Source organism: Terrapene carolina, unplaced genomic scaffold (genome assembly GCF_002925995.2).
Source record: "Terrapene carolina triunguis isolate 2854851 unplaced genomic scaffold, T_m_triunguis-2.0 Scaffold119, whole genome shotgun sequence".
NCBI classification, from domain to species: Eukaryota; Metazoa; Chordata; order Testudines; family Emydidae; genus Terrapene; species Terrapene triunguis.
In genome coordinates, this window is record NW_020664470.1 from 814,213 (window position 1) to 830,217 (window position 16,005).

The 16,005-nt window shown below is 42.1% G+C and overlaps 1 protein-coding gene across 1 annotated transcript; it reads left to right on the top strand.

Moving 5' to 3' along the window:
- The first annotated feature begins 1,472 nt into the window (after positions 1-1,472).
- LOC112120943 (vomeronasal type-2 receptor 26-like) lies at positions 1,473-15,867 on the top strand. The gene is made up of 4 exons (XM_026652493.1): positions 1,473-1,481; positions 11,756-11,983; positions 13,326-13,452; positions 14,948-15,867. The coding sequence occupies exons 1-4, from the start codon at positions 1,473-1,475 to the stop codon at positions 15,865-15,867; spliced, it is 1,284 nt and encodes a 427-aa protein (XP_026508278.1).
- The last annotated feature ends 138 nt before the right edge of the window (positions 15,868-16,005 follow it).

A 16,005-nucleotide genomic window follows, 5' to 3' on the forward strand; every position in this document is an offset into this window, starting at 1 on the left:
TATCTATCTATCTATCTATCTATCTATCTATCTATCTATCTATCTATCTAATTTCTGATCAGTGCAGAGGACACAGATGTGGGAATCTCAGCTCTCGTGTTCTATCCTCAGCTGTCTGTGTGATTTGAACAGATCACTTCCTATCCCCTCTCCCCCCACCCCACCCCACTGGTAAAATGGAAACAATCATACTGACCTAGTCAACCATTCACTCCAAAGTGCTTGAAATCAGGCCATTAGCATGTTGTGTGGATTAATAGCCATTCTTTGCACATTGCTATGCAGATGTAAAGAGCTGTACAAGTGCTGAGTATGGTTAGCTGTGCAAGAATAAATTCAAATTAAAATGGAGAGGATAGGCATTACACCTGGGGTTTTCAAAGAAGCACAAGGGAGTTAATGTCTTAGTCTCTATTGCACTAACTCCCTCTGACCCACTGGAAAATACCAGGCTACAAAAACTATCAATCATTTATTCTTTCTTCTATAAACTGGTGTATATCTCAGTTCAGAGAGCAATGACCTTTGTGCTGTGTTAGAAGTACATAAAATAATAGAGTGGGTTATAGTTTGTTTCTGAAGCATCTGATATTGGGCAGTGTTTGGAACATGATTCCTAATGAATTAGATGATTGTTCTGGTCTAAAAAAGCTATAAATTTACATCATCTTGAGAATCCCATCATCTCAAGGCTGGCAAAAGGCCTTTTCCACTTGCTCAGCCCATCTCACTGTCGTGACTATTTGGTATGGCTCCCTCACTTTTCTGTATGTCAAGCCTTCTGCACAGAACTCATTGGATGTGAATAAAACAATCAACATCTTTAGCACTGTTGCAATTCCACTTTTAAACCCTTTCACTTTAAGAAACAAGGAAGTGAAGGAAGTCTTGGCAAAGGCATTCAGTAGGATGTGAAGTCGTTTTCAGACAATGTGGATTTAGTAGAAAATTAGTCAAAGGGACCAAAACATTCCTGAAGGTCATTAATATTGTAGAAAATTACAGAAAAAGGCTGATGCAGAGAATTTCAAAGGGCAACTGACTCTTTTTTTTTCTGAAAATGGAAGTTGTAGTGGAAAGAGAGAGCCTGAAACACGAGGCCTGGTATTAGAGGCCTGGTATGATGCCTGAGGCCTGAACTAAAGTAGTAGTCAGGCCCTATTGCTATAAAGCCAAGTTAGCAAAATTTGAGCTGTGAGCAAAGTCAGGCCCTGTTATAAAACATGCCTGCTTCCATTTTCACAGAACCTGGCAAGTGCAGGGCTGGTATTGCAAAACTGCACACATCCCTTAGAAGTACTAGGCACAAGACACTCATGCAAACACATTGCAGAAGGGTGGTACCAGAATAGCCCAATACAGTGTTATGGTGTAAACACACTCCCAGAAGATGATACAAGGACGCACTGACTTCTCTTAAAGATAAGGCCAGGATGACAAGGTGATGGATAGAGTGTTTTGATTAAACCAACATGTACAAGGTAAAGGGTGGTAATGTCAGAGGGATAACACGTAACATGTTTGTATTGGTGTATAAAGAGGAGTCTCGGAGGGTGTGTCTTTGGCCTGCCAAGGGCGAAATGGAAAGTCCCACCATTCACTGAGATGAGTCAATTGCAATGGGCATATATGTGCTAGTGTAACTGTAGACATTGATCTGTGGAGCTAGGATCATGCTTCGTTGACAATAAACCTGGCCGAGTGCCTTCACTACAGAAACTGAGTCTGTGGTATATTGGGCAGTTTGAGTTAGGTCTGCTGTGTCAGCTATCTGCACAGAGCATACACCAGAAAAACATACATGCAGCCAAAAACTAACAACAGGAGTCAGACACCTAAATCCTACCTCAAATCCTAATGTACTTTCTTTGTGCAGATAACCATGTTTTTGATTATTTATAGCTTTCCTCATTTGCAATAATAAATTGCTCTTTTTTCATAGATAAGATCAAGTTGTTGACTATTGACCACTGCTCTGGTATTGGAGGGTTTATAGTTTGAGATAAAACATAATCTAGCTGTTAAGCATGCTTATAGAAATAATAATAGATATTATAGAGCTGTAATATGACGTAGAAGAACCCAAATATATGTATTAAAAGTAGTCTCTGCTCTAGGTTTTAATAAATTGTTAAGGGATCAGAGTGAGTCCTAGCAGAAGTTGGCAGTTAGTATAAGAAAGCATGAGTGTTATATGCTTGTTTGAAGGTTATGGAATCATATGAGCTTGACCTAAGGTTATAAAATGTTGCAAAATGTATTTGGGTTGAAACATATATGCATAGCTAATAGAACCTCAGGAGGTCATCTAATCCAACCCCCTGATCAAAGCAGGACTAATCCCCAGACAGATTTTTCCCTGGATCCCTAAATGGCCCCCACAAGGATAGAACTCATGACCCTTGCTTTAACAGGTCAATGCGCAGACCACTGAGCTATCCCTCCCCCCCCCAACAGTGTAATAATAGCGTAATAATAGCACCCTAGTGGCTTTTTTGCAATAAGAGCTAGCTTCATTGATGCATCAAAACTATTGGGAAAGGGAGTGATGCAAATGATTGTATTAACTGTTGAAAAGGTAATTACAGTCAATTGGAACACCATGTATGGACAACCGTAACCCTAAAATTGGTATCCCGAAATATGAATTATGAATAGGGGGTTGAGACTTGACTTGATCAGATATTGTCCCTGATGTATGTGGGAAGATTTGGAAAAGGAGTGCAAAAGATTATCAAACTAATTCCTAGCTGAGACACTGGAATGATGACATTGGACAACCGGGTCGAAAGCTTGGCCTAGCTCCTTCCTTTTGGGGTGATCTCCACTTACTTTTTCTTCACTCTTTATTTCCTAGTGTCTCCATAAAGTTTGTCTCTATGTCGGATTGTAAGTATCAGCTGCTGTGGTGACGACGCAGGAAAGGAAACAGAACGCCAGGTTTGTTGGTAGCCAGAGAGCTTTACAAGCCTCCTGCAAAAAGCCTCTCAGGAAAACTTTTCCTGGGGTTTTTATTCTTCTCCTTACTTTGTTTACAACTTATCTGAGTGGTTACATTCTTGCCCATTCAGAAGGCAGGCAGTATACATGAGCATGAGATTACAAACCCATTTCTTGTGCACGTGAAAAGCCAGCTGCAAAGATGATGTCATTGTTGCCAATAAGTTTTCCAAACATATACGCTAGAACAAGGTCATTCCTGCCTATTGCCAAGGGAACAGTTTGCCGTTCTTCAAGGCTTATGATTAGGGAGCAACACATTCCTACATCCCCCCCTATTTTATTTTATATGCGGTGTTTAGACAAAGCACCTTTGCAGGGTAGTATACACAATATCACTAGATTGGGTAAACATTAAACAAAGCAGCAAAGCAAAACGCCAAAAATCAAAACTAAGACCCCACACTATAAAAGGGTCTTTATCCACTTTAAGGGTGGCTATGACTAGATATAATTCCACCAAGGAAAAAAAACGCCCTAGCAAATGGCTTAAGCATAACATTTCAGCATATCAATTTGCTATTGCATGCGATTACTATTATCAGTAAGCTTAAAACAGCACCTTTCTTTCACTGTCTCACACCCCAGATGTTGCTGGGTGGTTTGCAGACAGGAACAAGGCAGGTACTTAACAGACCTTGCATTTTCGGGGCAACGGCCAGGCAGAAATCAGATTGATTTAATACTTCTGCCAGGTGGACCAAGATGTCTTGTAATGTGGTGTTATTAACATACACACAGCTATCATTAGCTTGAAAAAGTAAGTGTCCTGTCAGGGTGTAATCCCAGGAGCACTGACTAAAAATCGATTGGGCATACCAGGAGGTCTAATTTCCCAGATGTCTTGGTGAATTACCCAATCCCACATGCATCCTCCCCATGGACCCGGCAGGATTCGGTATGTGGGAGCCCACACCCTCTCAACCGGTCCATATGCTTGGAAGGAGCACTAAGAACGTCTGCACTTCCACCCAGAAAGTCTCCAAGTATGTCTCCATGGCCACAGATCAGATGGTACTCCTGATGTGTCTGTAAGGGCAGTGGGCCAAGCCTGAACATGCTAGATCCCACTGCAATGCCTTCCCAGCCTCAGTGATATTCAATACCATCTCTGTCAGCAACTTCTGGGTCATTGTCTGTATTTGGATGTGTTACAGGGGTAATAGTGTAATGGAGGAAATGGCAGAGGCAATGGCAACAAGGTGCCTTTGGTACTTGTCATTTAAAATCCAATTAGGGAGGGCAATACATGCTGAAGGGCTTATCCAAAACACAGGGCGCAGCCTGTAGAATAAACCCCAAAATCCAATCAATACCACGTTCCCAAGCATGGGTCCCACAAGTTTCTTCTTTTCCAGGTTATAATTCTTTGTTTCTTCACCAGGGTCAGTTCTTAATGTCTTTTGTAGTCAGGAATCCCTGGACTTTGTGGTTTCAATGAAGCAAGTGTTCCTTCTTCTCTTTTCCTGAAACAGTCATGATTCAGCATCATACAGGGGAGAGGTTACTAGCACATCACCCTGTAGTGATTTTGTATCTTCTAGAAAAATTCAAAGCAACAGTAAGTCTGTCAGTGGACAAGGGAGAGGTTACTAGCACTTCACCTTGTCTTTTTTTTCCTTTTTCTTTCTTTTTCCTGCTGTCCAGACGGCACAGCAGAACTAGAAGGAGAAATAGGCTTATCATCAGTCAGAAAGTCCTCTCGAGGTGGAGGGGTCTTTTTGCAGTGAAAAGCATGGGTCCAGGCAGTCAGTCCTTGGCACTTCACAGCGGTGTTGGTGATTAACAGGACTTGGAAAGGGCCTTTCCAGTGTGGAGCCAAAAGCAGTCTTTCGTTGATGGACTTTACATAGACTCAGTCTCCTGGTTTTAATTAATGGCAGGGGTGCTAGGGTCTTTAGGTAGCACTTCTCTACCTGTGAGAAAAAAAACCTAACACATTTCATTAATGCCTGGCAGTGTTTTGCAAATCTTAGTTGCTTGGGCACATTCAAGCCCCCCCTTTGTCTTGGGGGTCAGCCAAATTTTGGCTGTGACCTTGGATGAGCCTGCAAGCTGTATTTTCCTCTCAGTTAACTCATTCTGTGCTTTTTCCTCTTCTCCCTTTCTTGGCTTCTTTTAACCTACAAAGGAAACTTTCACTCTTCCCTTATACACCTTTTCCCAACAATGAACACATACACAGTGCCTTTTACTTCTAACTCCTGCTTTCAAACACACAGTGATCTAAACAAGACAACACAACCTATATTGGTAGGTTTGCATTTCCTTTACCTCTGCTACAATATACACTGCACATATTCTGGGAAAAATGCACACCCTATCCACAATTCAATTTCTATACAAGGTGTGACTATTTCTTTTGTGCTTACAAACACGGTGGTATTAAAGGGGCTAGTGGACTCCTCCACATGCCCTGCCAGTAGCTGGTCATTAACCAAGTGCTGGAGGGCCTCCAGCTTGTCCAGAGGAAGCGGCCACTGCGCAACCCATACGGGCTCATCAGTGAGCCAACGGAGGTGGAGGGCCGTACGCCTAATCATCAATATGGATGGTGGCAGTTAAAGCAGTTCCCCTGAGGTTTCTGCCCCTTGTGCAGGGCAGCTGCCAGCAGGGCCATCTGATGGGTTTGAGTGCCCACATCAGCACACGCCTGCAGCAACTCCACCAGGGTCGAAGGACTTAGAGGACTCGCCCGCAGCGGGGACGCTGCGAAACGCGCGACGGGCACACTGGCCAATGATGGGAAAAGCTACCTGGGGCGTGCCCACCGCCTGCTCGGGGATGCTCAAAAACTGCCCTGTGCCATATAACTGCTCAGCAAGATAGGCCCCCCCCACCCTGTGCTGCTGCCGCAAGCGCCTCTCGCTGGTACTCGCTGTCCCACACAACATATTGCGCGGGAGACAGCACCATGCGACACATGTCTTTCCAGTCTTGGGGGAGTAAGTGATAACCGTTTGACACACCTTTCAAGATCCCCCGGAGCTCGTGCCGAACCGAGTAGGGGAGAGCCTCCCAGTTCACTATCTGCCCCCCTTTTCCATTATTCCGCCTAGAGACGGGGAACGCCTCGAACCCACGGCTGGATTCTTCGCCAGTCAAGAGACCGGCCTCGCACACCGGCTGCACCGCCGCAGCGTCAGCGCCCCCCCGCCTGACCGGTGGGCAGGGGGGGTCAGCTGCGGGTAGGAGGGGGGTGGCCCATCACCTGGGGGCAAAGGAGAAACCGGCTTAAGGCCGTCGGGGCCGAACCCCTCCAGCTCCTCCTTACAACGCTGCCAGAGCAGCAGGTGCTGAACTGGGGCACGGGGTTCACTATACAAGGTGATCCCAATCCGTATCCAATCAAAAAGCTGTAAAGACCCGCAGTCAGGATACCAGGGGCACTGGCGATCTATTTCCCTTAGAAGGTCCTCAATATGAGCGACCGAGACAACGACACATGAACGCTGCCTTATAATCTTTTGTAACTCTCTTGCGTGCTCCTTCTGGGCATTGGAAAGTCCCCCCCCCATACTCACGAATAAGGGGCGGCAAACGGCCGTGGGGTGCACTCGGCATATCCAGCCGGTGAGTAGAGGGGTATCACGTCGGGGTCACCAGCTGCTGTGGTGACGACGCAGGAAAGGAAACAGAACGCCAGGTTTGTTGGTAGCCAGAGAGCTTTACAAGCCTCCTGCAAAAAGACTCTCAGGAAAACTTTTCCTGGGGTTTTTATTCTTCTCCTTACTTTGTTTACAACTTATCTGAGTGGTTACATTCTTGCCCATTCAGAAGGCAGGCAGTATACATGAGCATGAGATTACAAACCCATTTCTTGTGCACGTGAAAAGCCAGCTGCAAAGATGATGTCATTGTTGCCAATAAGTTTTCCAAACATATACGCTAGAACAAGGTCATTCCTGCCTTATTGCCAAGGGAACAGTTTGCCGTTCTTCAAGGCTTATGATTAGGGAGCAACACATTCCTATATGAGCAGTGCATCCCACTCTGGTTATTAACTGGTCACACCTTGAATGGTGGGAAATTCTGGCCATGGCATTTATTCGCTTAGATCTATTGGGCATTTTTCCAAGAAAGAGTATTTCCATGGAAATATTTGGCCTTTTTCAGTTTTCATGACAAGTAATCATGCATTTTTTCTGGATTGTTTGTAAATCGATTGACGAAATAATCAAAGGTATCTCAGAATGGATATTGAAAAAAATATTCAGTAAATGAACATTTTCAGACACTATTGCCATATATATTAACATATATAAAACATATGTATGTATAACATATTATAGTATTTATGTAAGTGGGCTTAAAGGGTCTGATGAAAAAGGTAGCCAATCTTGTTGCTGGTTACATGTGAGATGGGGAAGACTGGACGGTGATCCCTTCACCAATATGGGGGGAGGGAGGTGTTGAGCCTTGTGAACCCTTGGGGATTGAAGGCTGACTCATCACCTCACTACACTTAAGCATCTTCAGGCCTGCAATGACTCATGAAAGTACCTGGGTTCCTCCACATAGTGGAGTCAAGTAGGGTTGAGTAAACCAGATTCTTGAATCCAGGAAAATCCAACCTGAGGGTAGTGTTACTTGCAGGTTATATGGTGTTACTGATGTGCCCCATCCACATCAATCTTCCCCTTCCCATTATATGCTTCCTCTATATTTCCCAATATAAGTAAAGTGTACCCTGATCGGTGATTCATAAGTAAGGCTATGATTTATTCACGAGTCTTTTTAGTTAAAGTCACAGACAGGTCACGGGCAATAAACAGAAAGTTACAGCCAGTGACCTGTCTGTGACTTACTAAAAAGACCCCTAACTAAATCTTAGGTGCTGGGGGGCGGCCTTGGGCGCCGCTGCTGCTCCCGGACCGCTGCTCTGGGGCCGTGCCCAGGACCAGTTGCCTGGGGCCACCAGAGCAGTGGCCAGTGCGGCTGGCCTCGGGGCTGCCCCAGTTGCTGCCACACCAGCAGCTTCAGCTGCAGCTGCAGAAGACCAGAATCCGTGACTTCCGTGACCTCCATTGAAGACTCGCAGCCTTATTCATAAGTTACAGAGGTGTCATCAGAGATATATTTGAGGTATCAGGCTAGTCATAGGGATAAATGTCAGGTCGGGGATAGTCAAAGCCACATAGGGAGGTAAAGTAGGGTTCCTCACTACTGTAGCAGTCAGTTGGAGACTCCATCCCATTTGTGGCTAAGAGCCCAGGCCATTGAAACCCACTGTGGCCAAATCAGAGGGACACTAGGTAAGGGCTCCTATTGATGATTGGCTTCCCTTAGGGGCACAGTGATCTATGAAACTACCTCATATAGATATTTGTCTTTCAGACATAGATATAGATCAATGGTGCATTTTGGACATATGCATATATGGCAATTGTGTCTGGAAGTTTTCATGTATTAATTTTTTGTTCAATATCCATTCTGATCAGTTTTTTGGAGAGAGTGAGAGAGACATTTGACTTTCAAAACACTTTTGCTAGATATCAGTACAGAAATACAGAGAAAAAAAATTACAAATTCCAAAATAGTTGGCCACCCCAGCAGTTCATTTATAATAGCCCAATGCTGCATAAATTGTTTCAAATTGCACATAAGAGTATGATATCTAAACTCCAAATGAAGACATGAAACCACTAAACATCTAAAATAACAATAATAACAAGACGGCAAACCCAGTACCAATAAATTAACCTCATCTTCTTTAATAATTGACATTTTTGCTTGATCTAAAATAAAGTTTCCAAGGCATACAACAGATCTCTTTGTGAACCTATACTCAACAACTTTGACTTCTGTGAAAGTTTGTGTGATCAAAGACTTAGCCATCTCTCAGCATAGACCTCAGATTTTGGCCCATAGTTATTTCTAGACCTAGCTGGAAACTGGGATTTTTTCCTCACAAGGAAAATTTTGACATTTTCTTGGAAATCCCCAAAATGTCCCGCTGAAAATACTAAGCTTTTTGCCCTTCCCACTCAAAAAAAAAAAAAATCAATTTGAGGGTTTTTAGCTTCCTGACACCAATTTTCCTTGGAAAAAAAAAGTTTTGGAGGAAATTTTATGACCCGATGTATTTATTTCCTACCTAAATAAAGGGGAATCTCTCTTCTAATCATACTTGAGAGTTACTCAGGGCTTAAATCAATCAAAGGAGTGTTTCCATTTATTTCAGTGGGCTTTGGATCAGGATATTTCATAGTGCAGAGAATGACAACCACTGTCTAGTTTAGATAGATAGATAGATAGATAATCAGGGACCCTGAGTATGTTTAAAAGTAAACGTGTCAATTCCTGTAATAATATGTATGTGTCACCAAAATTATTGATGACTTGGCTTCAGCATGTGTGCTTGCTCATTTTGGTTTTGATTAACATCATCAACCCTTATTTTACAGTGCTACCTTGAGCTGGCCCTCTATAGGATAGCATAAGAACTGTTCAGCTCTGCATCATAAAGTCCTACCATGGCTAATAGCCAACCTTGTATTTTAAGTGGCAGTGTCCTATGTACAGTATTACTGAGGAGGGTTGGGCTGACCTCCTAAAGGAGTTTAGATGGGAAGTAAAAACTGAAGTTCTCCATAACCATTAGTTTGAATGTGGTCAGAGATTTATCATACCGATGGCAGCAATGGAATTGTTCGACTAGAAAGCATAATAGGGTATGTGGTGACACTAAGATATGCTTGTCCGGACTGAACTAGAACTGCTCAACTTTGTATCATAAGCCCTATAATGCTAATGCTCCTTTTTTAGCTCAAATGGCGGGGGCTTGTGCTTGGGGACCAGAATGGTCTGAGGCCTTGTCTATTCTTAAAAGTTAGGTTGACACAGCTATAGCTGTTGGGGTGGCCAACCTCACACCGGCAAAGACCCAGCTAGAACAACTATAGAATGCTTCTGTAGACCTACCTACCATTGTTCAGGGAGATGGAGTTCCTAAAGTGATGGGAGAAAAAAAAACCTTCTGCTCCTGTAGGAAGCATCTATACTTCGGGGATACAGCATCATGGCTATGACGCCACAGCTGCACTACTATAGTGCCCGTATTGTAGTCATGGCCTCAGTCCTAGCCCTGAAGTTGGCATAATATCATAGGTGGTCATATTTTTCCCAATATTTATCCAAATGGTTTTATTTAAGAAAATATCAAGTGTGGAAACTCACCATCAATATTTTGTGAAATTCTTGATTGCTGCTGGGTTGTTAAAAAGGTATCAGGATAAATTCTGACTTTCTCTACTCAATAATTACTCCACTTTTACTCAGTATTTACTCAGCCAAACTCCAACTAACTTACCTGGGGCCAGGATTTTACCCACAAAGTCCCACTGACTTTAAAGAGAATTTGCCTTGAGAAAATTGTGCATAAGTTAGAAGCTCAGGATTTGCACCATCCAGAAAACTCTCATTTCTCTCAGGAAATTTTCAAACTCCTCTGTTAAAGGTAGGAGGCATGGCCCAGCTCCTTCCTCTTAGTAATAGAGAGCCAGGATAATAATAATTTGTTTGTCTTTGCCATTTTCAAACCAGGGTAGTGAATACTCACAAAGGAGTCAGTGCAATGGGGGGAAAAGGTGAGCAGAGTTAAAGTTGCACAAAAGAACATAGGACAAATGACTGGAAGGGTCTTTCCCCTTGTTATCTTAGGCAACCCCCTCATACTTCCCTGTTCATAAACTTAGCAAGATCCATCCTACTGGGAGACTGTTCAATAAACTCACTCTTCTGATGGTCTGTGTTTCAGAGGAGATCGCACATTTTGATCACCTGGTCCCTTCTGATCTTGGAATCTATGAATCTATGTTGGTTAGAATCCTTCCCCTAACTTCCAGCCTGAGTGTATTGACAGGCAGCCTTAGCTCTGTCCCTCTCCTGGGTTTTGAGTGTTTACATGTTCTCTTAATGTTGTTTAGGACATTTTCATTGTTTGTTTTTTATTTGAATGACGGTATTTTTAAAAGATGTATTTCAATAATCATAGATGCTCCATTAGCATAACATTTTAACACACTGAAATGTTGTAGCATGACTGAATGAGGCTTCTCATTGAATGTACATTAGGTGCAATCACATAAGCCATTTAATTAATAACTATGATTTCTAATGTACTTTTCAATCATACAGGTCTGTACCTGGATGTTAAAATCAACTGACTTGTTTTACTTTGTTCTGGTCTCTGAGCTACTTTTTTTTTTCAACAGAAAATTGGTTTTTTTTACATTAAGTAACTTTTTTTGTGGAAAGTGTATGCTTTTGCCTAAAATTTCCTTTATTGTAGTGGAAAACTGAACATTCCAAAACTAAAAATGTCAACCAAAAACTGGGGAAAAAATCAGTTTTGGGAATTTTTCAACTGAAAATGTTCAGTTTTAGACAATTTCCATCCAAAAAAAATTACAACTTGGAGATCTTTAACAAAAAATCAAAATTTTCCATGGAAAAAAAATCCCCTTTTTTGACCAGATCCACATAATAAACTTGAACTCTTAAAACAAGGTGTTTCTTATTTCCCTGGAGAACATAAAAGGCACAGTGATCCCTTTTGAAAAATGTGGAACCTCTCAATTTTCAGTGTGTTAGCTCAGAAATAGCTTAATTTTCAAAGTCACCCTGTCCCAGAGAAAACAGAAAACATAAGCTCCCAAAGGCAGGAGTTTGTAAGTTGCATTTTGATGGATTCAGCTCATTGGCAGCCTTTTATCACATTTTATAACACCTGCCAATTTCTCTTTCAATCTAGCTACATTCTTTTTTGAAAAATGTCAGATTTAACAACAGTGCCGGGGACAAATTGTATTTTGATGAGAATGGTGAATCATCAGCTGGATACAACATTTTAAACTGGATTGTTTTCCCCAATGATTCCTTTGTCAGAGTGGAAGTGGGCCACATGGACCCGCGGGCTCCTGTAGGCCAAGAGTTCACCATTAATGAGAGGGCCATCGTTTGGAACAGCAGATTCAATCAGGTGGGGAATCATTTTATGTTCCAGTGTCACAGGAGAACTGGAGAGTGTTACAGTCCTGGCCCTTAGAGATCCCTCCTGCCTGGCAGGGTGAATCCCATTGAGTAGCACTGAGTTCCTGTAACAGAAACGTGCCCCCGGCAGGAGAAATTTAAAGAGCCAAGAATATAATGTGACACTTTCTATCTTCTTCTATATAAGGTCAGAATTCTCTGATTACACTCAGAATGAGTGGAAGTGTATTCGGAAGTAGGGGTGGTAAATATATTTCTGGAAGAACTATTTAGTTTGTTTTGTTCATTCATTTATTTATTTATTAGAAAAAAATGGCTTTTTAATAAAACAAAAAATGTTCATGGATAGCATCTGCTTTCAAAACCACCAATAATGTTCAGAGAAAAACTGCAAAATTTTAAGTTTTCAGTTTTCCAACATTTTTTCGTTTTCCGGTTTGGCGTTTGTTTGCAAAAAGTTGAAAATTTTCACTGAAAATTTTGACATAAATCAAAATTTCATCAAAATTTTCTGTGAAACCATCCCCTTAGGGAAAAAATACATTTTCTAGCCAGTTTTATTCAAAATATAGGCTAGTAGGCTAGGGAATTTGGCCACTCAACTCCCACTAAAATTAATGAAAATTGTGTTTCCAGATCCCTTGTATGACTTTGAAAATCTCAGCCATAGCATCAAGGTGCCTGATCCAATGGAAAGATATATTTCTTCACTTCTTTTTGAAATCATTAGGGCTTGATCATGCTCATATACACAAGGATTTTCAGATTCTTGCAAGATTGAGTCCAAATTCACTAGCATAAAAACTAATTTGGAAACATTATAGTTGCATAAAATTATTGTTTCCAGCCTTTGGTCTCTAATTTTGGGCCTTATTTTCTTCCTCATCCACATCAGATGCTCTTATTCATACAAGTAGCATCATGGAAGCCTGCAACCATTAGTTATTACCAAAAGCAATAATTCTGAGAGGCCATATGTGCCAGTAGCTAGTGGTTCTGATGGGAAGTTAGAAGGGTTGGGCTATGTTCCCATCTCTGGAAGGAAGTGGATCTGATTCTGGTAGAACTGGGGAAGGTCCAGGAGTGAAAGTCAGGCCAGCAGCTGGCTTTATCCTCCTAGACCTCAGTTTCACACTGTATAACTTAGGGATAATGATTTTTCCCATCATCTGTGAAGTGCTCTGAGATCTTTACATGAAGAGTGCTCAGTTCAATGACTATATTGTGTCACCAAACTAGTCAATTTTCAGAGCTGCTGGGCAGTGATACAACAACCCTACAATAATTGTATGTCCTACTGTTGTTAACCCACTCCTATTATTTCTGTTCAGATAGTGCCACGGTCTGTGTGCACTGAGAGCTGTCATCCTGGATACTTTAGGACAGTGCGGGAAGAGGAGCCACTTTGCTGCTATAACTGTGCTCCATGTCCAGAAGGGACCATTTCAAACCAGACAGGTAAGTGTCTCCAGAGGAATTGGTGGTGTTTTGAGGGCTGTGTTGGAATTGCAAGTTATCACTTTATGACTGTGGGGGAGGTGGGAATCAGTTCTGGTCCTACTCTAGCAGGCTAAAGGGCTTTGTAAGGAAGTGTGTGATCTGAGACAGTCTGCTAGGAGCTGGTTTGCAGCAAGGGGGCAGGAATTGTTCCTCTCTGCTTTAGGGAGCAGCCTGCTTTGTGTCTACCTGGTTTTGGTGCTTCTGTGTTGAAGTTCTGGATTTTAAGAAATAAAGTCATGTGACATTGCAACCTTCTTGAAAGAGTATTTTAGATTTTTATCTATCTTCTCTGTGTGTATGATGTCAACATAGAATTATCACCCCTTAAAAGGGGAAGTCTTGGGGAATTATGTAGAGAATTAGATGTGAATAGAGCTGATTAAAATATCTGAATTTCTCTCCTGTGGAAAATACCAGTATTTAGACATTTTTTTCATCCCAAATTGGGAAAAAGAGTTGAAATAAAAAAAAATGAAAAAAATAATTTAAAAAAGTCAAAATGACCAGAAATGAAATGTTTCATTTTGCATTGAGTCCATATTAATCTCTCCATCCTCCTGGCGCATCATAGGTGTTATAGTTTAGATGACTCATGTCCCCATTCTATCCCAGGTTCCCTGGCTCGACTATATTTCCCATGATGCACCGCACTCAGCCACCATAGAAGTCACATGTCCATGGTGCATCATGGGAGATGTAGTCCAGTCTGGGAACCAGAAAACTTCTGGTAAATTGAAAATGTAGGCAAAATTAACATTTTCCCATGGGATATTTCCATTTTGTGAAAATCAGATTTTCCATTAAAAAAGATTTTGATGGGAAATGTATGATTAGCTCTACCTGGTAAAAATGTTGCTATGACTCTGGTCATTCCCCTTCAGTATTTGCTTTCCCAAAATATGAATTTATTGGCAGGAAGGATCATGGAAACAGCAATTTTTAAATAAATATTTTAGAATCTCTGCTAAAAGGGAATTTTGAATAGACAGTCCTCAATATTCACAACAGAAATGTGATTCTAAGACTTCCACTCATCCCGTCAGCAAACAGAAACAACATGGTGCAACCTGTGGTATTGATAAATTAAAACAGACTGGATTTCTGATATCAGATAATTGCAATTTGAATGTATACATGCTGCAGTTTGAATATATAAATGTAATATCAGATGTAAATAATTTTCTTCAATGTGTTTAATCTTTGCTGTAAGAGCTGACTGGATGAAATGTATCCCTAGTATAATTGCATTGATTTAAGTGGAGTTACTATCTATCTATCTATCTATCATCACTGGAGTATCTGAGCCCCTAAATTTCCTTCCCTGTCTCTCATGTCATTCCCTCTTGATCATCTGATATGTCGGGAATGGCTCATTTAATCTGAATGGACACTGGTTAAACTGGCTTGTGATGTGTTTGAGATAAGGAGACATCATCTTCTTTCTTTCTTTCAGATGCAGATCATTGTAATAAGTGCCCAGAAGATCGGTATCCAAACAGGGACCAAGATAAATGCATCCCCAAGATTATGGATTTCCTTTCCTATGAAGAACCTTTGGGTTTTATTTTGGCTTCTTTTGCTCTTTTGTTTTCTCTTCTCACAGCGCTGGTGCTAGGAATGTTTATTAAGCACCGGGACACTCCCATAGTGAGGGCCAACAACCGGGAGCTCAGCTATGTTCTTCTCTTCTGCCTCCTGCTCTGCTTCCTCTGCAGCTTGGTATTCATTGGCCGACCTGGCCGGGTGACTTGCCTTCTCCGACAAACAGCTTTTGGTGTCATCTTCTCTGTCTCTGTTTCTTCTGTGCTGGCAAAAACCATCGCTGTAGTTCTGGCCTTCAAGGCCACGAAGCCAGGAGCCAGCATGAGAAAGTGGCTGGGGAGAAGACTGGCTGGCTCCATCGTCGTTTCCTGTTCCCTTATCCAAGTTGGGATCTGCGCTGTCTGGCTGGGAACCACTCCCCCATTCCCAGACCTGGACATGAAATCAGAGGCTGGACACATCTTAGTGCAATGTAATGAGGGGTCAAACACCGCCTTCTACTGTGTCCTGGGCTACATGGGCTTCCTGGCCATTGTCAGCTTCACAGTTGCTTTCCTAGCCAGGAAGCTGCCTGATACTTTCAATGAGGCCAAGTTCATCACCTTCAGCATGTTGGTGTTTTGCAGCGTGTGGGTCTCCTTCATCCCCACTTACCTGAGCACCAAGGGGAAATACATGGTGGCTGTGGAGATCTTCTCTATCTTGGCCTCTAGCGCTGGGCTATTGGGCTGCATCTTTATCCCCAAATGCTACATCATTGTGCTGAGGCCTGAACTGAACACCAGGGAGCAGCTAGTTATGAAATCCAAATCCGGGACTCAAGAATTATGAAATTTTGCCTTTTTGATGACATCTCTCCATTTTACTTACTGATTTTGTCCTGGGGTGAATCTGGCTCTGTCTATTACAGATTCCCCAGCCAGCCCCTAAATGCTAAAATTTAATTGGAATGCAAAAAATAGTCATTGA